Source organism: Cyprinus carpio, chromosome B20 (genome assembly GCF_018340385.1).
Source record: "Cyprinus carpio isolate SPL01 chromosome B20, ASM1834038v1, whole genome shotgun sequence".
Lineage (NCBI taxonomy): Eukaryota > Metazoa > Chordata > Actinopteri > Cypriniformes > Cyprinidae > Cyprinus > Cyprinus carpio.
This window is the reverse complement of record NC_056616.1, coordinates 23,683,314-23,706,390: the sequence shown is the minus strand read 5'-3', so window position 1 is coordinate 23,706,390 and position 23,077 is coordinate 23,683,314. Positions and strand designations below refer to the sequence as shown.

The 23,077-nt window shown below is 40.3% G+C and overlaps 2 protein-coding genes across 2 annotated transcripts; both read right to left on the bottom strand.

Annotated features, from left to right (window-relative positions):
- Positions 1-3,737: 3,737 nt before the first annotated feature.
- Positions 3,738-5,073, bottom strand: LOC109105807 (trace amine-associated receptor 1-like). Its single transcript, XM_042746882.1, has one exon. It carries the CDS (start codon positions 5,048-5,050, stop codon positions 4,040-4,042), a length of 1,011 nt encoding a protein of 336 aa, XP_042602816.1. The 5' UTR covers positions 5,051-5,073; the 3' UTR covers positions 3,738-4,039.
- A 15,615-nt stretch (positions 5,074-20,688) lies between these two features.
- LOC109063575 (trace amine-associated receptor 1-like) lies at positions 20,689-21,708 on the bottom strand. Its single transcript, XM_042746884.1, has one exon. The coding sequence runs from the start codon at positions 21,691-21,693 to the stop codon at positions 20,689-20,691; it is 1,005 nt and encodes a 334-aa protein (XP_042602818.1). The 5' UTR covers positions 21,694-21,708.
- Between the last annotated feature and the right edge of the window lie 1,369 nt (positions 21,709-23,077).

Sequence of the window (23,077 nt, the reverse complement as noted above, 5' to 3'; positions counted from 1 at the left end):
CACTCTGTCCCACCGGCTCCATTGGACTCCTTCCTCCTGACCAGCTCGACCTTGGTCCTCAGTTGCTCCGGCTCCGCCATGGATCTCTGGATCTCCGCCTCTGCCTTGGTCGCCAGTGCCCTCGGCTCCACCCTGGCCCCCCAGATCCTTGGCATCCCACTGGCTCGTTGGCTCTCTGTCTGGTCCGCTGCCATTGGTCGGCCATTCCTCCTCCATGGCTCCTCCCTTTTGTCAGCTCCAACATGGGTCGCCATAATGGCTGTGCCCTGGGTCCTGCTTGGCTCCTCCTGCTCCAAGTCCCTCCTGGCTCCTCCCTGGCTCCTCCCTCCTTCATCACCTCCTTGGTCTCTGTCTGCCGGCCCCCTTCCGGGTATCCATCCTCCTCCAGAGCCATCTCCCAAGTTGCCACCCACCCCTCCCCATGTTGTTTCTATGGCGCAAGGACACGCCTTCCGGTAGGGGGTGATATGTCAGGATTCTGGACTGTCTGTGTTGTGTTTTTGCTCCCCATGTGCTCTGTGACCTAGTTTTCCCTGAGTGTTTAACTGTTAATTTTTTCCAGGTGTGTTTCATAATTAGTTCATTTTCCTCACCTGTCTGCCCCTCATTATCTAACCTATTTGAGATCCAGCCTGTGCCATTCTCCCTTGTCCGAGATTGTACGTCAACCCTTGTGCTACCTGTGTTCCTGTCTGCCCAGTGTCCTCCCTTGGATTGTGGATTAAAGGACTATTGTGTGAGTTTATGCCTTGTCTTCTCGTTCCTTGCTCCTCTCCGTAGGCGAGTGTGACAGGTATCAGTTTTCACAAAAATATAAAAAATTAAGCAGCTCAAATATTGATCATTATAAGAAGTTTCTTGAGCATCAAATCAGCATATTGGCCATGACAGAAATGAACAGTAATTAAGGACTTAAATTTATATAATATATAATAAAATAGAAAACACTTTAAATATTCTATTAATATTTTTACCAATAGATAAACAGACAGACAGACAGAAAGTATTTGAAATAGGTATAACCATGGGCAGGGCCGTATTAAGACAGTGTGGTGCCCCTGGGCACTAACATTAGCAGTAAGGGCAGTAAGCAGTAGGTATGTGAGATAGTGCATGTAATCTTTATTTATTTATAATTTATTATTAAGTTAGTGTTAGTGTTCATAAACGAGTTATGTATGGTCTTTCAAGAATTTCAAGTCAATAATAGGGCTGGACAATATATCGAACGATATGACCATGCGCATCTCGTCAGTAAAGCCGGTTCCATGATTAGCGGTAAATCCCCATCACCTGCTTTCAAATGGAGCTGCAGTTAATACACAGAGCCGTAGTTCACTGAGAAGCTATGCTATATCGAGTTCATTATCAAAGATGAATCGCCTTTGATAATGAACTCGATATAGCGTAGCTTGTCAGTAAACTACGGCTCTGTGTATTAACTGCAGCTCCATTTGAAAGCAGGTGATGGGGATTTACCGCTAATCATGGAACCGGCTTTACTGACGAGATGCGCATGATCATATCGTTCGATATATTGTCCAGCCCTAGTCAATAATAAAACAATTTACGAAAAATATTTTTAAAGCTTGTATCATGTGGTGCCCCCCTAGTGGTCTTTAAAGCTTTTTTCCAAAACACACTTTCAAAAGACCCATTAACTATAATCCTCCTCAAACCATGGGTTGTAACAGTGGGTGATCTCTGTAAAGCTGTTTTTTAAAACATCCTTTTAAAGGACCCATTAACTATTGTGGTCTGTAATTAAATGTAATCACCAACCAATTTTCAAAAGAACAGCATTTAAAATATTTTGTAAATGTTTTACTGTCACTTTTGTTCATTTTAATGTGAAGTATTAATTTATTTTGAAAAATCTTATTGATCCTAAAGGTTTAAATGTTACAGTACATGTATTTAAAATTTCATCCCGTACTAAAGGGGTCAGATGGAACCAAACAAACTTGCCACCTTTGATCATGTTATAAATGAAGTTGAAACAATGATTTTTTTTTCACTCTGTGAAACACACACACGTTGGGTTTCCATGTTTTATGGGGACATTGGATAATGATTTTATACAGTATAAACTGTATTTTCTATCCCCTGAAACTATCCCTCACACAAAACTTTCTGCATGTTTAGATTTTCAAAAAACTTTGTTCTCTATGATTCATAAGTTTTCCTCAGGTGGACCAAAAGAAAAAAATCCCTACAAGGTCAGAATTTACAAGTATTACTATCATTTGGACAGTTTGTCCCTATAACGCAGGGAATACCAGGTATACACACACACACACAGGCCTACTAAAATGACAGAACAACTTGAACAACTCACTAACGGCAATAATGGCTTTTGTAACATGAGCTAAGTTTGTGACTGCATTAGTTAAGATCCATCACTGATCTTGCTGCACTAGCATTTTTTTTTTTTCACTTCCATGTACAATAATGGTAACACTTTACAATAAGTTATCATTTGTTAACATTAGTTAATAAATAAAAAAACAAAAAATTAATAAAATCTTTAAAAGTTAATAAAAAATCAAATAATTTTACATCAAATAACACAAACAAATAAATAATTTTAACAGATTCAATAAATGAATTAAAAAATGTTTTAATAAATGCAGGAATTAACATTAGCTAGGAATAAGAAATGCTGTTTTAGTACTGTTCATTGTTAGTTCTTGTTAACAAAAATGAAACCCTATTGTAAAGTGGCAGCAAAATAATTCACTTTAATTCAGGGCTGGACGATTTTTTTAGATTTTATCGATTAATTCGAATTTAATGTTTTGCCACGATTTTATTTTTTTATAAATAAAGGAATCGCGATTTTGAATACAACTACTACAAAACCTTAGAATTAGACACTTTGACAATAACAGTAAAGAGAAAAGAATGATCCAACCGCATGTTGGCACACTTGATTTACCTTTCCTGTGAAGGACCATAAGTAGAATATATCGCTAGGTGCCATTCACACAAAATGCGCTTTTGTGTTGAACAGAGATATGATGCTGGCAGTGGAATAGGAAAAAAATGCTGATGGGAGTCAAACATCTTTTAATAACTAAAGCGCAGTGTTTTTAGAATGGCATTTCATGCACGAGACGCTGCAAGAGACACGAACACAACAGTCAAACATGTCCAGAAAAAACTATGGAAAAGCAGCACAATCCTCCTCCTCTCTGTCACTCACTCATAGCAACCTAACGGGTGGAGGGGTGTGTTTAAGGATATTCTGCCCAAGCCGTCAAACTGATGTCATCAGAGAAGGAACGCCATTGCAGTGCAGAAGTAAATGTTCAGATTTTGATTAAAGATTACAAGACAATTTTTTTCAGCAGATTAACTTGCATGGTTTAATTGTTCACATCAAGTACAGTCAATTTTGATTTCATGCGGTGTTATACCTTTTTTTTTAAGCATTTTTTCTCATGTTATTTCTGAACATATAATATGTATAAAACAAGTTTGTACAAGATGTAACTGTAGTTCATGCATTTTTCCTGCAAAGATATTTAACAAGTGATTTGTTTAACATTTACATCATGATTACACCTTAATGTGTGGTTCACCTAGAATAGAATTTTCTTTAACTAGAGGATTAATACAGAAAACGTTACTTGAATCATGTTGTAGTTACATTTTCAAATTGACTAGTTAAAAATTTTACAAAATCGAGAATCGGTCAAATGTTCAGAGAAAATCAAGATTTTTTTATTGCCCAGCCCCACATTTATTCAAGATACACTACTTCAAGTAGAGATAATTTTACTAAAAGACAAGTCAATAAACATTCATTTAAAACTTGCTGTATCATTTTTGTGGTGTGGGTCATTTCTAGATCGAGTGATGATCAGGAAACATGGCTGAACCAGAATTGGGCACAAAGAAAAATACAATTTCAGTAAAATGGCCCAACAGATATCAGAATACAGTAATATACAGCCAGCACAAAACATGAACACATGGTGCATGGTGAATGTCTCAGTATGTTTCATTACAGGTTTTTGGCACTGTGATTTCACATTTACAATAGCATTGTTCTTGATGAATTACTCTGAAATATTCTTCCAGACAGAATTACTCTGAAAGCATGTCTGAACCAGCTGTAAAAGAAGGCGTACACTATGGGATTACAGGTGGAATTATAATATCCAACCCACAGGAACAAGTCAAACAGCAGTGGTGGTACAGAGTAACCAATGAAGGGATCAATAAGATTGCAAATGAAAAAGGGTATCCAGAAGGTCAGAAACACCCCCATGATGATGGCTAATGTCTTAGTGGCTTTTCCTTCTTTTTTAAATTCAGAATTCATACTCTGAATGGCCTGAACCTGCCGTTGAGCTGTGTGTAAGATCTTAATGTACACACAGAGCATGACAAAAGCAGGAATGTAAAAACAGGTCAATGACATTACAGTAGCTGCCTCTCTGCTCTGAAATACCAAGCATCTTCCATCACAGTCAATATTTTCAAAATAAAAATCCTCAATGCCCAAAATATTAAGCTCCAAGAACATCATGCCAAACCCCAGAGCAGCTGAAACAGTCCAGCAGATAATAATCATAACTAGTGTGGCAAGTGATGTCATTTTACTGTGATATTGAAAGGGGTGACATATGGCATAATATCTGTCTAAAGAAATAATACAGAGGTTTAAAATTGATGCGGTGCACAACGTCACATCAAGACTGCTGTGTATTTTACAGAACAAATCTCCCAGATACCAGCATGTCTCGATGGAGCGCAGCATGCTGGGAGGCATCACAACTCCTCCAACAAGCAGATCGGCCACCGCAAGAGACAGGATGAGGTAGTTAGTCGGTGTGTGAAGCTGCTTGAAATGAATGACCGTTATGATCACAAGCAGGTTTCCTATGATTGTGATAATTGAAGAGATGCTAAAAAGGATGTAGAGCAATATTCGGGTTTCCAATGGATAGATAAATCTTTGACAAGACCTGTTACTAAACTTATAACAGAGAAAAGGCGTTTCCCAGATTCCATTTTGGCTGATGTTGATTTGGACATCCATTTATACAATTCACTGGAGCTTCCCTGTCTGAAACAATAGATTGAAGTCAGTTTCAGTCTTTAAAAATAGTGCAGCTATGTTTATGCATCTCTATAAATAAATTACATGTTAAGAACCCACTAGATTTTTAATGCAAAACTTAAATTAACCAAACAGGAGAATAAATCTGCACTGAAATCTTAATTTGCATAATAATCCAGTCACAGACTCTCATCCATGTTCTTACCTTTCCTTCTACAATGAACCACCTCATGGAGCAGAGAGCATGCATTTATAGCAGGAGAGTTTCATAACAACCTCCCTGTTAAATCACACAACGTTTGCGTTTCCAAAGCAACCAGCATAATTTCATGAAAAAAGTGCTAGTTGCCAGGCGCGCCGTTGGCACATGGGGCAGGGGGGTCTTGACCCCTGCAGTTTTTTAAAAGACAGCAATCAACCCCCGCATTTTAAAAAGGAAAAATAGCCTAAAACTTCCGACAAAGAACATTACATTCATTGTAATTCAAGCCAAACACAATGTTAGGTTTTAAAATGTTTATTTCAGACATCTTTTAGTGACAAGGAGAAAATAAATTACAATTACGTTTGGTGTTAGCTTACATGTATGTAGCCTATTTACAGTGAACAGTATGTCGTCTTCAGGGTTGTCAAGTTTTCACAACAAAACCTACCCAATTGCTACTCAAAACTAGCCCAAAACTAACCCAATCTGTCTTTGTCAGGTGAAGTCATACTCGCGAGAAACGAGCATTATGGGTATCACCGCCATTTGTAAGGTATCAAAGCCAAGGTGTTTTGTAGCTGGAGAATAGTCTTTTTCATTTGTTTCATTTCAATGGTAAAATGGTATGTTGACGCACACATCCAGTGTAGAGCTTAGATTCCGTCCTCGGGCCGGGTCGGGCCCTTGATAAAGCACGTCACGTGTCATGCGCAGCGTCTCGTCCACTCGCACTCGCAGTCTAGCACGCTTGACGCATCACACCTGCTGTGTGTGCTCTACTATTCAGTAGCTTAAGTACAACATGGAGCTTGAAGAAGCAAAGAAAAAAATTAAAACAGGAGAATTAACTTTGAGCAAGTTTGGAGGAAAATCAGAGGTATGGAAAAATTTTAAACTAGTCGTGGGGAGTGACAACATATGTGTTGGCTTTGTCTCGTGCATTAAATGCAGCACGCAGCTCGCCTATGACAGCAAAAAAAAAAAAAACTTTCTTAGGCCATCATTTTCTGTGTTCATCATTGTTCACCGTTTATTTTTTTATTTTTATTTTTTATGTTTCTTTATTCGGAATTTCAGATCCATTTACAATTCATTCAACTATTTCTGAATAAACAAACAACGCAGTTTACATGCTTCTTCCTTGTCGTATTATTAATTAAGATAATAATTAATAAATGCACGCACAATTAGGAACTTGATAAATGTTACAGATATGTTTTTCTATGCACAAACAAATGCCTTTCAACTTACATGTGCAAAATTCAGAATTAAATGAATGTGCTGCAATTTGTAAAAAAAGAGAGTCTGTAGTAGCCTGCGTGTTTTAGCCATTAAATAAGCACATTTCGTTTCAAGTTTAAGTTTTGTTTTGAAGAAAGATTTTCTTTAAAGTGAATTTCGTTTAGTATAAATTGTATCTTAATTTTAATACATTTTTCATCAACCAATTGCCTGGATTTAATACATAAAAAGCAATATAGCAGAAAATATAATAATGACATGGAGGCGCCGCCGCGGTCACACTTACACCATTTGAAACTCACCGAATTTACAAATGCACATCTTGCTTGTTGCTCACACACATATTATGTTGAAATAACAATATGTTGAAGTAACATTATTAATAATAATTAATCTTTAAGAATATTTGATTGAATGCTGAATGTTGTGCTTGTTCAATTTAATAAAATTAAAACTTTAATTATGATAATTAAAATAACTGAATATTTAATATTGAGTGGCCAATTTTTGCTCATTTATTAATAGAATTTATATAATATATATATATAACTGCGCATCTCCCCCTGTAGCCTAAATGATCTAGCACAGCAGCACCTGCGTTAATAAAACATCTGGCGCCGCCCCTGGTTATAACGGCCCACATATTAAAAATGGTCGGGTTTATATCGGGCTCGGGCTCATAATTACAGTGAACGTGTCGGGCCGGGCCGGGCTCGGACACAACGTGCTCGGGCTCAGGTAGGGTCGGGCTTGATTTGTTGGGCCCGATCTAAGCTCTAATCCAGTGTAGGTCCAAACGCTCTATCAGGTGCCACAAGAAAACAACAAATGGTACTAATATGAGGGGTGGAACGATCCATCAGTATGGACATTGATCAAATGTCTAACGATACGATGTAGGCTATCGATGCCATGTGTAAAATATCGATACCTGTAGTATTAATAGGCACTGTCCACATTTTTATGCAATGTCCATCTATGCATTACTGCCAACGCGTGCATTCTTGTTCAAACTCATGTGTCAGGATTCAATAATAGGACTGCCTGAAGAAGGCACAAGGCGAGCATAAAAGACCCTCTGGATAGTTAACGGAACTGTCGAGCACTATGGAGAAGTTTTCCGGTGCAGTGCCGTGCACACATCCGAAGCACATACACACAGACAGCTCGCGAATACTGAATTGAGTTATCTTTCCTCTTTCGCTTTTTTGTGTTTGGATGAAGAAATATAGACAAAATTACATCAAAATGTGCATCTTGGCAAATATCCTAGTAAACACAGTCGGATAGGCCTATGTCTTAAAGGGGTCATTTGATGTTGCTAAAAAAAATTTTTTGTGTGTGTATTTGGCGTAATTAAATGTTTATGCGGTTTCAGGTTCAAAAAACATTATTTTCCACATACTGTACATTATTGTTTCTCCTCTATGCCCCGCCTTTGTGAAATGCATTGATTTTCACAAAGCTCATCGTTCTGAAAAGCGAGGTGTGCTCTGATTGGCCAGCTATCCAGTGCTTTGTGATGGCCGAATGCCTCAAGCTTGTGACGGAAATGTTACACCCCTCACCATACTGTCATGCCTTGTCCCGGTGAAAACAAAGGAGCGCAGAGACAAAAACAATAAAACCCATTACAAATGAGCCATTTGTTGCATCCAGTGGGGACATAATTACGGATTATAATGACTTATACTGTGTTTTTACACCTCGTAAACAAAACCATGTCTGCATTTGCGTTTTACTTGATCTTAGTGCTGCGTTCGACAACATAGATCACGACATACTCATAGATCGATTACAAACCTATACAGGTATCCAAGGGCAGGCTTTAAGATGGTTTAGATCCTACCTGTCCGATCGCTACCACTTTGTTTATTTAAATGGGGAGTCATCTCATTTATCACCAGTAAAATATGGAGTGCCACCGGGATCTGTCCTAGGTCCTCTGCTATTTTCAATTTACATGTTGCCCCTTGGTAATATCATTAGAAAATACGGGATTAGTTTACACTGTTATGCTGATGATACTCAACTATATATCTCAACAAGACCAGATGAAACTTTTAAATTATCTAAGCTAACAGACTGTGTTATAAATGTAACAGATTGGATGACCAATAATTTTCTCCTATTAAATTCAGATAAGACAGAGATATTACTTATTGGACCAAAAAAAATTACACAGAATCTCGTAGATTACAATTTGCAACTAGACGGATGTACTGTTACTTCCTCTATAGTCAAAAATCTGGGTGTTATATTAGACCGCAACTTGTCTTTTGAAAATCATATTTCCCATATTACAAAAACAGCATTCTTCCATCTTAGAATCATTGCCAAGCTATCAAAACATGTTACCTGTTTCTGATGCAGAAAAGCTAGTTCATGCATTCATGACCTCTAGACTGGACTATTGTAATGCACTGCTAGGGGGTTGTCTTGCATCTTCAATAAACAAGCTACAGGTAGTCCAAAATGCAGCAGCTAGAGTCCTTACAGGTCAAGAAAATATGATCATATTACCCCAATTTTACAGTCTCTGCACTGGCTACCTATTACATATTATAACATACACAAAATATAAAAAAATACAAATAAGGCACTTAATGGTTTAGCTCCTGCGTACCTAACTAGTCTTTTACCACGCTACAATCCATCACGCTCCCTAAGGTCACAAAACGCTGGACTTTTGGTAGTACCTAGGATAGCAAAGTCTACTAAAGGAGGTAGAGCTTTTTCGCATTTGGCTCCCAAACTCTGGAATAGCCTTCCTGATAATGTTCGGGGTTCAGACACACTTTCTCTGTTTAAATCTAGATTAAAAACACACCTCTTTGGCCAAGCATTCAAATAATGCATCTCATAATTTTGGGACTGAAGTTAGTCTGACATCTGATCAAATGCGCATTATTATTCTTTAGCTTGGGTTAAACTAATTAATTTTACTTGGCTGGAACAGCAGCTACGCTAATTTTATCTCTATTTGTTTCTCTGTTTTGCCACAGAATTTACATCCCTTGGTAACTAGGATTTACACAAGCTCCAGTCTGGATTCAGAACACCTGAGATGTTCACCTGAGAAGATGATGCCAACCCCACAGAGGACCTCAGATGATGCTAACCCTGAGACAACATACAGAACTACCACATTTTGCTATAAGTTTGATTGCATAATTGCTGTTAAAGTGTTAATCATCTGTTTGTTTACGTCTTTTATTGATTTTTCCGAATATGTCTGCCGTATGCACACTGATAAGCTACTACTAAATATTGTAGAAACTTAATTTTCTGTAAGGTTGCTTTGCAATGATTTGTATCGTAAAAAGCGCTACACAAATAAACTTAAATTGAATTGAATAGAATGGTCCCTACATGGTGTTCATTGCTCCCTACTCCCTGAGCAGGGGAAATCTGTTGAAGTTTTCTTCACTTCAGAACATTCATTCATGGATTTGCGTTGTACAACATCTTCACACACAGACAAGTGTGACATCATATACCTCTGTAAATAAATTTAAATTCATGTCTCGCACACTTCAGTGCACTTTGAATGGAACATATACGTTTGCTTCAAACTGGAAACATGGCGGAATATCCTTTGACGTCAACTTAGCAGGGCACTTATGTTCGGATAGAACAAACATCTGAAGCGATAAGAAAAAACATACAAAATGTGCAGAGCAGGGGGCGCGAGGACTGGAATTGAGAACTGCTGATCTATACTGCTCAACACTCGCATTTTAATCATCAGTGGTAAATCCTTTATATATGTAAATGTCACAGGGTGACGAGTGACAGGCGGAACCACTTCTCGTTGAGGATGCTTCCCGGTCGGAATGGTTCCGGTGTGACACCTGGTCGGTTTCGGTTGCCCCGTGAGCTGTGCTCAGACGCCCGGATCAAATGAAGAAATGAGTAACAGGTGTGCGATGAGAGGGCGGCGATCAGTGATTGGGACAAGTAACGGGAATGCGGCTTATAAAAGGACTTTGTGGCAAAGGAAAGGGACGGTGTTTGTGGGAGAGACTAGCGCGAGAGAGCGGGAAGAGGGGAAGCGTGACGGAAACAGATTTTCTACAGGCTGTGGATAGGAGGTAATGTCTTTTCTACAAAAAAAGACAAACAGGGACTGGAGAACGGATGTGCATATGCATACCTGGAACAAGTTAAGTACCATGTTTACCTCCTATATGGTTCTTTGAAGCTTATTGTCCCCACTTGGATGTGATGATTGGATGATCGTTGGCTGGAAGCTAAATACTATGAAGGTCTAAACCCTTAATGTCAGCATGGTTTTGGTTGCCCATCACTCTCACTGTCTTTGAGTTATAACTCTCTCGAAGCTGGATATTCGGTTCTGGTCTTCCTGTATCCCTGTGATGATTGTTTTGCTTCTAATCCATATTGTGATGTTCTAACCCCTCGACACAAGGGTGTTTGTAGCTGTTCCTCTTCCCCGCTGCTATGTCTACAGCTGTTTATCCATTGTGCTGTTTCTGAGTGGAAAGGTGTGGAGGATGAAGATCTAGCTCCTGTATCCAGTGCTGTTTCCTGACAACTATATTTCCGGTCGCCCACGAAACCTCCTTACCTTCAAGGACAAGGAACCGGGTTGGAGCCACGAGCGAAGGCCTTAATTCACTGTGAGTCTGTGGATTGTAGTGCTTATGGAGTAGATTTATACATGTGGAATTCTTTAGTGTTTTGCTGAATACATGAGTGTGGGGAGTGCAGAGTCCCGCCGGTGTTCGTGCCTTCGACCTGATTTGCTGCCCATCCTGGAGGGGGGGGCAACGGGTTTTATTAATCAGCCGCACTTGTACACTTACCATTATCGGGCCTGGAGCCAATTGTCGAACACGTGAAGTCATCTCTCCCTCGCTGGTCTGGTCCGTTTGGAAGAGGAGCCATACCCACATATCCACCTTGTTTGGCCTGGAGTCAATTGTTGGAGACGTGACATTGTCCTTTTGCTGTTCCGGTCTGTCTGGAAGAGGAACCGTACTTGCATACTCACCATTGCCTGGCCTGGAGTCAATTGTTGAAGACGTAACATACTCACCATTATTTTCCCTTCAGCCAACAAAAGGAGCCATACCTGCATACTCACCATTGCCTGGCCTGGAGTCAATTGTTGAAGACGTGACATCCGTACTTGCATACTCACCATTATTTGGGCTGGAGCTAACTGTTGGAAATGGGAAGTCATCTCTCCTTCGCTGCTCTGGTCTGCTTGGAAGAAGAGCCATACCTGCATACCTACCTTGTCCGGCCTGGAGCTGCCCTGTTAATGACGTGAGTTAACTCTCCCTTGCTCTCCCTGAACTGCCTGGAAGAGGAATTATCTGTATATCCACTATTATTTGGCCTGGAACCAATCTGTTGAAATTGAGAGACATCTCCCCCACCCCCTTGTACCTTGGCCTGTTTGAAGAGCTACCCCCTGCCTGCCTAATCTTGTCCGGCTTGGAGCCGATCCAGTAATTAAGAGGAGGAGTACCAGGATTCTGAGGAGAAGAAGAGGTCGACGAGTGATGTTTTATTTGGGAAATTACTTTTAATTAAATAAAGACGAACTTTGTACCTTTCTATAGGCCTGTCTTGTCTCTGGTGTACTCTGATAGCTCCTCGAGGTGGTGCAGGGTATAGGGGCAGGGTGTAAGGTTCCGGTTTGCCCCGGCCTGTGACATAAACGTACTTACAAACTGCGGGCTAGAACAGCCGGCATTGTAGTCTTCTCTCCCAGGATCAGGAAACAGTCCTTCATAACAGTCCTTCATGTTGCACACATCTAAATATTTGGGTTGAGCTGTTCTGGAACAGTGTTGTAGATAAAACTTAACCACTGATTTCTAGTTGTGGCCTTTTTTGGGAGGCCAAACAAAGTATTTTTGCTTTTACAACGAAACAGTGTCTCCACAACATGGCGCCGGTGGCAACAGCGAGAATCAAAGTTACACCTTCTTTCTTTGCATGAACATTTGGGCAGCGTTATGCAAATCTTCCCACATCTTGAAGTAGACATGTGGGGCTGTGTTTAAACGTGGCGTTTTAGAAGGCGTGGACGAGTCTTAACTTTTATAAAGAATATCTCTTTGGATTTGAGACTTTAGTCTTTGCAACTTTACAGATCTTCTTTATGCACCAAGAGCTTGTAACACTCCAAAGAGAAAGGAAAACTTGAAATCGCATCACATGACCCCATTAATGAAACAGTTGAGAAAGAAAACGTCTCCAGTTACTAACGTAATCTCGGTTCCCTGAGAGCAGGAACGAGACATTCAGGAATCACTATGGAAAACTCCTCCCCTTTTCCCGAAATCCTGAAGTCTAATAGGCTAACGCCAGTTCCATAAACTGGCCAGTTGATCCTCATCTATGCACATTGCATGCAAATAATGACAGTATGGCAGTAACTGGCAGTATAAATGCGGCAAAGCGGCAATTGCATCACATCTGAGACAGAATGCTGAACTACTGGTCAAGCAGCGAGCATGGCAATTTTCGCAATTTCTTGATACCGCTCCCAGTGAACCAAGGTTACATCAGTAACCCGAGACATTCCCTTATCAAGCGTTCACTCTACATTGCAAGAATTGCTATGGGAACAATATAAAATCCCTCTGTGAGAGCGGCGAAGATCAGGCCAACATGGCTAAGATTACACCAAGCATGGGTAGAACAACAGACATTCCCCACCAATAACAATGCCCACTAGGAAAGTTCACAGCTGGTAGGCGGAGCTAGACCAATAAGTGTCTTGCTCTTAAGCATACTGAATTTGCATATCCAGCCAGAATGAACGAAGCGACTGCACTGAACACAGGGCAGAACAGCTACGTAATAAGCAATGAAATGCACAGACCTTTTCATTGTAAACAGTCATCTGCAGTAAAAACTAGTCCAAAGCACATACAAAAGTGTGAAATGGAATGTACAATGAAAAGTGTACTTCCCTATGGATGTAGCAATAGCACAATGCACATAAACAAAGATGTACTTAGTCTTGCACAGTGTCAACAGCAGTGTTCAAACTGTTCAATGCAAGTATGGTAAAACCTAGAAAAAACTAACGAGGCTAGAGATTCACGAGAGCCTAGAGACTCCAAGGATGGCACGTCAACTTGTAAAACCTGGCGAAAGTATTCTGTAAACACCAACCGGTTGCAGAGCATATAACCCGAATAGACCTGCCTAGACCAGGCCCATGAAAAGCAATAGCCTTCTTCTTACAAGCTCTGATGTAGAGAGCGCCGATGATGAGCCTGAACTACACCAAGCATGGGGTAGAAACACACATTTTCCAACAATAGCAGCACTGATAGGGAAGCCCAGAGTTAAACCAATGAGCATCTTAGCTCGGTTATACTACATTTGCATATCCAGAATAAATAAGCGGCTGCAGTGAATACAACAAGGCAGACACAGCAACATAACAAGCACATGAAATGTACATATACCTGCACAGTGTCAATAGCTACACACGGCAACAAACTGTGCTCAACAAACTAGAAGAACAAGTGAGGTTAGAGATTCACCGAAAGTACTTAAGAAGCCAAGCACAGCACATCCAACTTGTAAAACCTGGCAAAGTATTCTGCGAAAACCAGCCAGCTGCAAAGTATATATCCTGAAGAGACGTGTGTTAGACAGGGCTCATGAAAAGGCAAATAGCCCTCTTCATAAAGTTAGAACAACACAAAATTCCCAAACAACAGCGACACCGCCAGGGAAGCCAGCTAGGCAGAGTTAGATCAATGAGCGTGTTAGTTTAAATATACTGAATTTGCATATCCAACCAATATGGACAAGCTGCAGCACTGAATGCAGGGCAGACGCAGCACGTAACAAACACATGAAATACACATAGGACTGCACAGTGCCAATGGCTACAAACGGTAAAAAACTGGTACAAAAACACATATAAAAATGTACATAGTCCTGCACAGTGTCAACAGCTATACGCGGTAACAACTGTGCTCAAATTCCAAGCATAGCAATAAACCTTTAGACAAAAATAAGGCTCGGGACTCACCAAAAGCACTTGAGACATGAAGGACTGCACATCCAGCTCATAAAACTTGATGAGAGTACTCTGAGAGGATCAGCCAGCTTCAAAACATATATCCCATATAGATGTACCTTTAGACCAGGAACATGTTGAAGCAATAGTCCGATGTGCAGAGGGCTTTCCTGTCCCAGGTTCCATAAGCCAATACACGATAGCATCCACAGTGAGAAAGCCTCTACCTCGATAATGCTCATCCTTTAACACAGCCACTGCAGCACAAGTAGCTGGTAGACTGTCAAAATACAGCAAGTGGTCGATATACAGTACATGGCAAAAGGCGCAACTAGCCTCAGCATCATAGGAGGTTGACGACTCAGTAGACAAGCAGGCAAAGAAATTACATGCGCTTTAAGGGAGTAGAAGAGATAAGTGTTACCCAGATAAGTGTTACCCTGATAAGTGTTACCCAGAAAACAGGATACAGGTTTAAATCATTTGAAATACTTATGCTTAATGTTACACTGTCAGATATGCAAAAGAAATCTATTGTATCTCTTTCAATGGCTACTGTGTATAGACCACCAGGGCCATATACAGAATTCCTAAAAGAATTTGGAGATTTCCTTTCAGACCTGTTGGTTACTGCTGATAAAGCGCTAATTTTCGGAGATTTTAACATTCATATTGATAATACAAATGATGCATTAGGACTCGCCTTTACTAACTTATTAAACTGTTTTGGAGTAAAGCAAAATGTCACCGGGCCCACTCATCGTTTTAATCATACGCTAGATTTAATTATATCGCATGGAATCGATCTTACTGACATAGATATCGTACCTCAAAGTGATGATGTTACTGACCATTTCCTTGTATCGTGCATTTTGCGTATTGATGATAATAACTATATAGCTTCGCGTTATCGTCCGGGCAGAACTATTGTTCCAGCCACCAAAGACAGATTCGCAAATAACCTGCCTGATTTATCTCAACTGCTCTGTGTATCCATAAATACACATGAACTAGACAAAATGACTGGCAACATGGGCACTATCTTCTCTAATACATTAGAAGCTGTTGCCCCCATCAAATTGAAAAAGGTTAGAGAAAAACTTACTGTGCCATGGTACAACAGTAATACCCACTCTCTCAAGAAAGAAACTCGTATTCTTGAGCGCAAATGGATAAAAACGAACTTGGAAGTTTTTAGAATTGCGTGGAAAAACAGTATGTCCAGCTATAGACAGGCTCTAAAAACTGCCAGGGCCGAGCATATCCACAAAACTCATAGAAAACAACCAAAACAATCCACGGTGTTTTTATTTAGCACAGTGGCTAGATTAACAAATAACCAGACGCCACCCGATCTAAATATTCGCTCACAGTTAAATAGTAATGACTTTATGAATTTCTTCACTGATAAAATAGATAACATCAGAAATACAATAACAAATGTAGATTCTACAGCGTCTAATACTTTAGTTTTATCCATCCATCGCACCCAAAGATAAACTGCAGTGCTTTACAACTATAGGACAGGAAGAGCTAAATAAACTTATCACTGCATCTAAACCAACAACATGTTTATTAGATCCTGTACCCACTAAATTACTGAAAGAGTTGTTAGCTGTAGCAAAAGAAACCGCTTCTCAATTTTATTAACTCGTCGTTATTTTTAGGTCACGTCCCAAAACCATTCAAGCTGGCGTTATTAAGCCTCTTATTAAGAAACCACAACTAGATCCTAGTGAACTGGCAAATTACAGACCCATTTCAAATCTTCCATTTATGTCTAAAATTTTAGAAAATGTTGTGCCTGCTCAATTGTGCTCCTACCTGCAAAAAAATGATCTCTATGAAGAATTTCAGTCAGGTTTCAGGCCCCATCATAGCACAGAAACTGCACTTGTTAAAATTACAAATGACTTGCTTCTTGCTTCAGATCAAGGCTGCATCTCATTTCTAGTTTTACTTGATCTTAGTGCTGCGTTCGACACCATAGATCACGACATACTCATAGATAGATTACAAAACTATACAGGTATCCAAGGGCAGGCTTTAAGATGGTTTAGATCCTACCTGTCCGATTGCTACCACTTTGTTTATTTAAATGGGGAGTCATCTCATTTATCACCAGTAAAATATGGAGTGCCACAAGGATCTGTCCTAGGTCCTCTGCTATTTTCAATATACATGTTGCCCCTTGGTAATATCATTAGAAAATACGGGATTAGTTTCCACTGTTATGCTGATGATACTCAACTATATATCTCAACAAGACCAGGTGAAACTTCAAAATTATCTAAGCTAACAGAGTGTGTTAAAAAATGTAAAAGATTGGATGACCAATAATTTTCTCCTATTAAATTCAGATAAGACAGAGATATTATTTATTGGACCAGAAAACATTACACAGAATCTCGTAGATTACAATTTGCAATTAGACGGATGTACTGTTACTTCCTCTACTGTCAAAAATCTGGGTGTTATATTAGACAGTAACTTGTCTTTTGAAAATCATATTTCCCATGTTACAAAAACAGCATTCTTCCATCTTAGAAACAATGCCAAGCTACGAAACATGTTACCTGTTCCTGATGCAGAAAAGCTATTTCATGCATTCATGACCTCTAGACTGGACTATTGTAATGCACTGCTAGGTGGTTGTCCTGCATCCTCAATAAACAAGCTACAGGTAGTCCAAAATGCGGCGGCTAGAGTCCTTACCAGGTCAAGAAAATATGATCATATTACCCCAATACTACAGTCTCTGCACTGGCTACCTATTAAGTCCCGTATCAGTTACAAAATATTATTACTTACTTATGAGGCCCTTAATGGCTTAGCTCCTGCGTACCTAACTAGCCTTATACCACGCTACAACCCATCACGCTCCCTAAGGTCACAAAACGCTGGACTTTTGATAGTACCTAGGATAGCAAAGTCCACTAAAGGAGGTAGAGCTTTTTCGCGTTTGGCTCCCAAACTCTGGAATAGCCTTCCTGATAATGTTCGGGGTTCAGACACACTCTCTCTGTTTAAATCTAGATTAAAAACACACCTCTTTGGCCAAGCATTCAAATAATGCATCTCATAATTTTGGACTGCAGTTATATCTGATCAAATGTGCATTATTATTCTTTAGCTTGGGTTAAAACTAATTAATTTTACTTGGCTGGAACAGCAGCTACGCTAATTATGTTTCTATTTGTTTCTCTGCTTTGCCACGGGATTTACATCCCGTGGTAACTAGGATTTACACAAGCTCCAGTCTGGATCCAGAACACCTGAGAAGAGATGATGCCAACCCCTCAGAGGACCTCAGATGATGCTAACCCTGAGACAACATACAGAACTACCACATTTTTGCTATAAGTAACTGACAGTCACCACTGATAATAGTGTTAATCGTCTGTTTGTTTATGTCTTTTATTGATTTTTCCAAACATTTCTGCCATATGTACATAAACTGACAGTCACCACTGATAAGCTACTACTAAATATTGTAGAAACTTAATTTTCTGTAAAGTTGCTTTGCAATGATTTGTATCGTAAAAAAGCGCTATACAAATAAACTTGAATTGAATTGAATACGATAAGGCACATAGCTGGTTCTGGGCCAGAGAGTAACACTGTACTGCCAGGTCCAAAGCGAATATGATCCTCATCCACTGCAAGTGTGTGCAAACCTCCTAAGCGCCTAGCCGAAGCAAGAGCATTAGAAGCAGAGCAGCTCCCTCATAGCAAAAAATCCCAAGGGCTTGAACAGGGGTAGAAAAAGAGGTTTCAGAACCAATGCTTAATCCCACAGCAGCACAGAAAGCAGGTCTGGGGGATGGACCAAGGATGATATGGCCAGTTCGGGGAAATGAGGAACACTAATGTCCTCTCCCCCCTGATCTTGCATAATACCAGAGGCAAAATCTTCACCAGGAAAATGCATAAGTCTGGCTCTCAGCCAGCGCAATGTCGGAGCATCACTTATCAGCGGAAAGTGAGACAGCGAAAGAACATTTGGAAGTTCTCACTCATTGCAAACAGATCCACTTCCGCCCTCCCAAAGCAGTCCCAAATCATCCTAACCAAGCTGGGATGCAGCCTCTATCTGCCTTTCAATCTGCCCATAAAAAGAGGCTTTCAGCATGCTTGAAAAGGGCTCTGGAGCGCATGCTGCCCTGGAGATTTATGTAAGAAACCACAGACATATTGTCGGTGTGAATCAGCATATGTTGCTGCTCCAACCATTGCAGAAAGGCCATAGAGCTAGACTGACATCAGTTCAAAGCGGTTTATGTGCCATAAGACCCAGATATGTTATAGACTGACTTGGGGCAAAACATGTTCTTTTGCATCACACGCAGCCCTATAGGGACTGCAGATGGCGAAGCAGCATGTTCATATGACTGATAAGCATACCGAATGGGCTAAAAACAGACTGTCATCCAGATAATTTAGAGTACGCATACTGCTCGCTCTGAGAGGGGAAAGCGCTGCATCTATGCACTTTGAGATGTGCCCGGGGCTACCAGCCTGAATAGGAGAACTGAATACTGGTATGCTGTGCCCTCAAACAAGAATCTCAGGATGTGCCTGTAGCACGTCGCAATCTGATTATGGAAGTTATGTATCCTTCAGATCTACAGATGCAAACCAGTCCCCGGGACGGATCTGTGCCAGGATTTGGTTCAGGGCTGTTGGGAATCAGAGTTGCTAAAGTTGCTCCCCAGGCGCTGGATATAGCTGCCCACTGCTCCGGGGGTGTGTTCACTTCTCACTGCTGTGTGTGTGCACTTGGATTGGTTAAATGCAGAGCACCGATTCCGAGTATGGGTTACCATACTTGGCAAATGTCGAGACTTTCGCTTTCATTGTGTTTTATTCCACAAACAGTGACATGAATCTTGCAACCTAATGCAGGATACGGAGCTTGGGGCCAGACCTCCAGCGAGCTCCCTCCTCCTCTTGTTAGGTCCGTCAGGTCGCAGGCTTGGCAGCTGAGGGTAGCCTAGCCATTCTGTAAGCAGAGCGGTGGTGCAGAAGTGGAGCGTGATCTCGGCTGTGGATGAAATGCGCATTGGGGCATTACATGACTCATCGCCTTCACACGCTTCTGCGCCTCAAAGAAGTGCTTAATAATGGACTCCACTGCGTTACTGAAGAGGCCGGAGGTTCGTGCCAAGCTTGCTCAAGGAATGGCACAGATGTGTCTAAACAGTTTCCTTGACAGTGGGCACGTAACCGTGGGACTCAGCCCCTTCCACATGGGAAACATGGCCTCAATTTGGACATCAGAAGAAGGAACTGTCCTCCTCGAAGTAGCCCAGTGACTACTCCAATGGAAGTACCAGGAGTCCAACTCTGCCCTTGTCTGACACCAAGATGGATAAGGAGTCGTCTTCCTCAGAGTGAAGGCTCCCGTCAGCAAAAGGGACTGGGGGAGATGCAGGCCCACCAGCGGCTCATTGGCAGTGGTGGGCCTCATCCCCATAAGTCCATGAGCAGTGCTCCTTGAGTCCTCAAACAAGTGCGGGCAAGTCAGCACAGAGCATGCAATCAGACTATATACTAATATATACTCCTGAATCGAATTGTATCAAAATCGTATAGTAGAATTTTTTGAGGTATCTGCAAATATTGTATCGGTGGGTATGCCTGGATCACTTGAAATAAAAGATAAAGGTAGATGTAGTGCTTCAGCACTCTTATCAGCCATGTTGAATTTAAAAATGACAATAAAAGGTACAGTTGTCTAGAATTATATCTTAGGTTCAAATTCTTTTTATCTTGTCTTTTGTCTGCATGTTTGAAGGTTTGCACTGAAAGTGTGTTTGTGGAGAGGAGAGATATACTAGCACTGACTGTGCCTTGTTCACACTGTTAAACTTTATTGGAATTTAATTAATAAAGATCCATGAGAGGGGCAAAGATCAACACTGGTGGACTCAGAAGTGCCCTGAATTACATTCAGCACATACACAGGATAGCACAGTATTCTTAAAACATACACAAAAATGTAATTACATTTAACAAATTTAATAAAATAAAATTTATTTTGCACTAATATAAGGTTTAGTTAAGAAATGACATAAAAATACAATTATTTACACTGTCAGAAAATAAGACATCAAGAAAAGCATTTGCATATAATCTGTTTCATTGTTACATTAGTACTGTTCTTGAAGAATTAGTTTGAAATATTGCTTTTGATAGAATAATTCTAAATGCATGTCTGAACCAACTGTAAAAGAAGGCGTACACTATGGGATTACAGGTGGAATTGTAATATCCGACCCAATAGAACAAGTCAAACAGCAGTGGTGGTACAGAGTAACCAATGAAGGGGTCAATAATATTGCAAAGAAAAAAAGGAATCCAGAAGGTCAGAAACACCCCGATGATGATGGCTAAAGTCTTAGTGGCTTTTCCTTCTTTTTTAAATTCAGAATTCACACTCTGGATGGCCTGAACCTGCATTTTAGCCACATATAAGATTTTCAGGTATATGCAGAGCATGACAAAAGCAGGAACGTAAAAACAGGCCAATGACATCACAATAGCTGCTTCTCTGCTCTGAAACAGTGTGCATCTTCCATCACATTTAATGTTTTCATTGTAAAAATCTTCAGCACCAAGAATATTAAGTTCCATGAAGATCATGCCAAACCCCAGAGTAGCTGAAACCGTCCAGCAGATAATAATCATAACTAGTGTGGCAAGTGATGTCATTTTACTGTGATATTTAAAGGGGTGACATATGGCATAATATCTGTCCAAAGAAATGATACAAAGATTTAAAATTGATGTAGTGCACAATGTCACATCAAGACTGCTGTGTATTTTACAGAACAAATCTCCCAGATACCAGCATGTCTCGATGGAGCGCAGCATGCTGGGAGGCATCACAACTCCTCCAACAAGCAGATCGGCCACCGCCAGAGACAGGATGAGGTAGTTAGTCGGTGTGTGAAGCTGCTTAAAATGAACGACCGTTATGATCACAAGCAGGTTTCCTATGATTGTGACAACTGAAGAGACACTACAAAGAATGTAGAGTAGTATCCGGGTTTCCAGAGGATAGACAAATTTCTGACAAGACCTGTTACTAAACTCATAACAGAGAAAAGCTTTTTCCCAGATTTGGCTGATGTTGATTTGGCCATCCATTTACACAATTCTGGATTTTCCCTGTTTAAAACAAGAGACAGAACTTGGTCAGTGTTACATGTTAAAAGCTTGAATGAATTTAATTGAAACTTAAGTGCAAGTTCCAATGCTTATGAGCATTACATATAATTCATAGCATAATGTATGCACAGCAATGCTATGCACAAAGCTAAGAAAGCCATGCTATTACAAATATATATATATATATATATATATATATATATATATATATATATATATATATATATATATATATACTTTAAATAATTCCCAAATAGGAGAATAAATTTGCCATTAAATTTTATTAGTTACAATAATCCAATCAAGATTTATAATATACATTATACTTATATATGATATTAAGACATGTTCATCTACAGACATGGAAATCTCTCTTCTGTGTTCTTACCTTTCTTTCTAAAGTGAACCAAGGCTGCCTCATGTAGCAGAGAGCACAAATTTATAGCACAAGAGTTTCATAACAACCTCCCTCCTGTCAAATCCCACAGAATTTGTGTTTCCAAGGAAACCTAGTGTTCTGAACAGTATACCACAGTGTCAAACAGAAGGCCCTAGCTCCAAAACTGACCTGCTACCTTATTTAATCAGACCCACAAGATACAGTATCTCACTGAAATTAGTACACCCCTCACATTTTAGTAAAAATTTTGTTATATCTTTTCATGTGACAACACTGAAGAAACTGAACAATGCTACAATGTAAACCACTGAGTGTACAGCTTGTATATCAGCCCAAATTTTCAATAACTTCAAAATGACTCAACACACAGCCATTTATGTCTAAACCACTGGCCACAAAAGTGAGAACACCCCTAAGTGAAAATGTCCAAATTGGGCCCAAAGTGTCAATATTTTGTGTGGCCACCATTATTTTCCAGCACTTCCTTAACCACCTTGGGCATGGAGTTCACCAGATATTCACAGGTTGCCACTGGAGTCCTCTTCCACTCCTCCATGACCACATTAGGCCACTGGTGGATGTTAGAGACCTTGCGCTCCTCCACCTTCCGTTTGAGAATGCCCCACAGATGCTCAATAGGTTTTAGGTCTGGAGACATGCTTGGCCAGTCCATCACCTTTACCCGGGTCGTCTTGGACGTGTGTTCGGGGTCATTATCATGTTGGAATACTGCCCTGTGGCCCAGTCTCTGAAGGGAAGGGATCATGCTCTGCTTCAGTATGTCACAGTACATGTTGGCATTCATGGTTCCCTCAATGAAGTGTAGCTCCCCAGTGCCGGCAGCACTCATGCAGCCCCAGACCATGACACTCCCACAGGAATGCGACAGAGCTGAGGATCTCCACAGAGCCAGAGCCTCACAAATTGTCAGACCAGGTGCGAGAGTCGGCTACAACGCCTGCC

Excerpts from the sequence above, each read along its gene's own strand:
- LOC109063575 (XM_042746884.1), bottom strand. The coding sequence starts at position 21,693 with ATGGATGGCCAAATCAACATCAGCCAAATCTGGGAAAAAGCTTTTCTC.
- LOC109105807 (XM_042746882.1), bottom strand. The coding sequence starts at position 5,050 with ATGGATGTCCAAATCAACATCAGCCAAAATGGAATCTGGGAAACGCCT.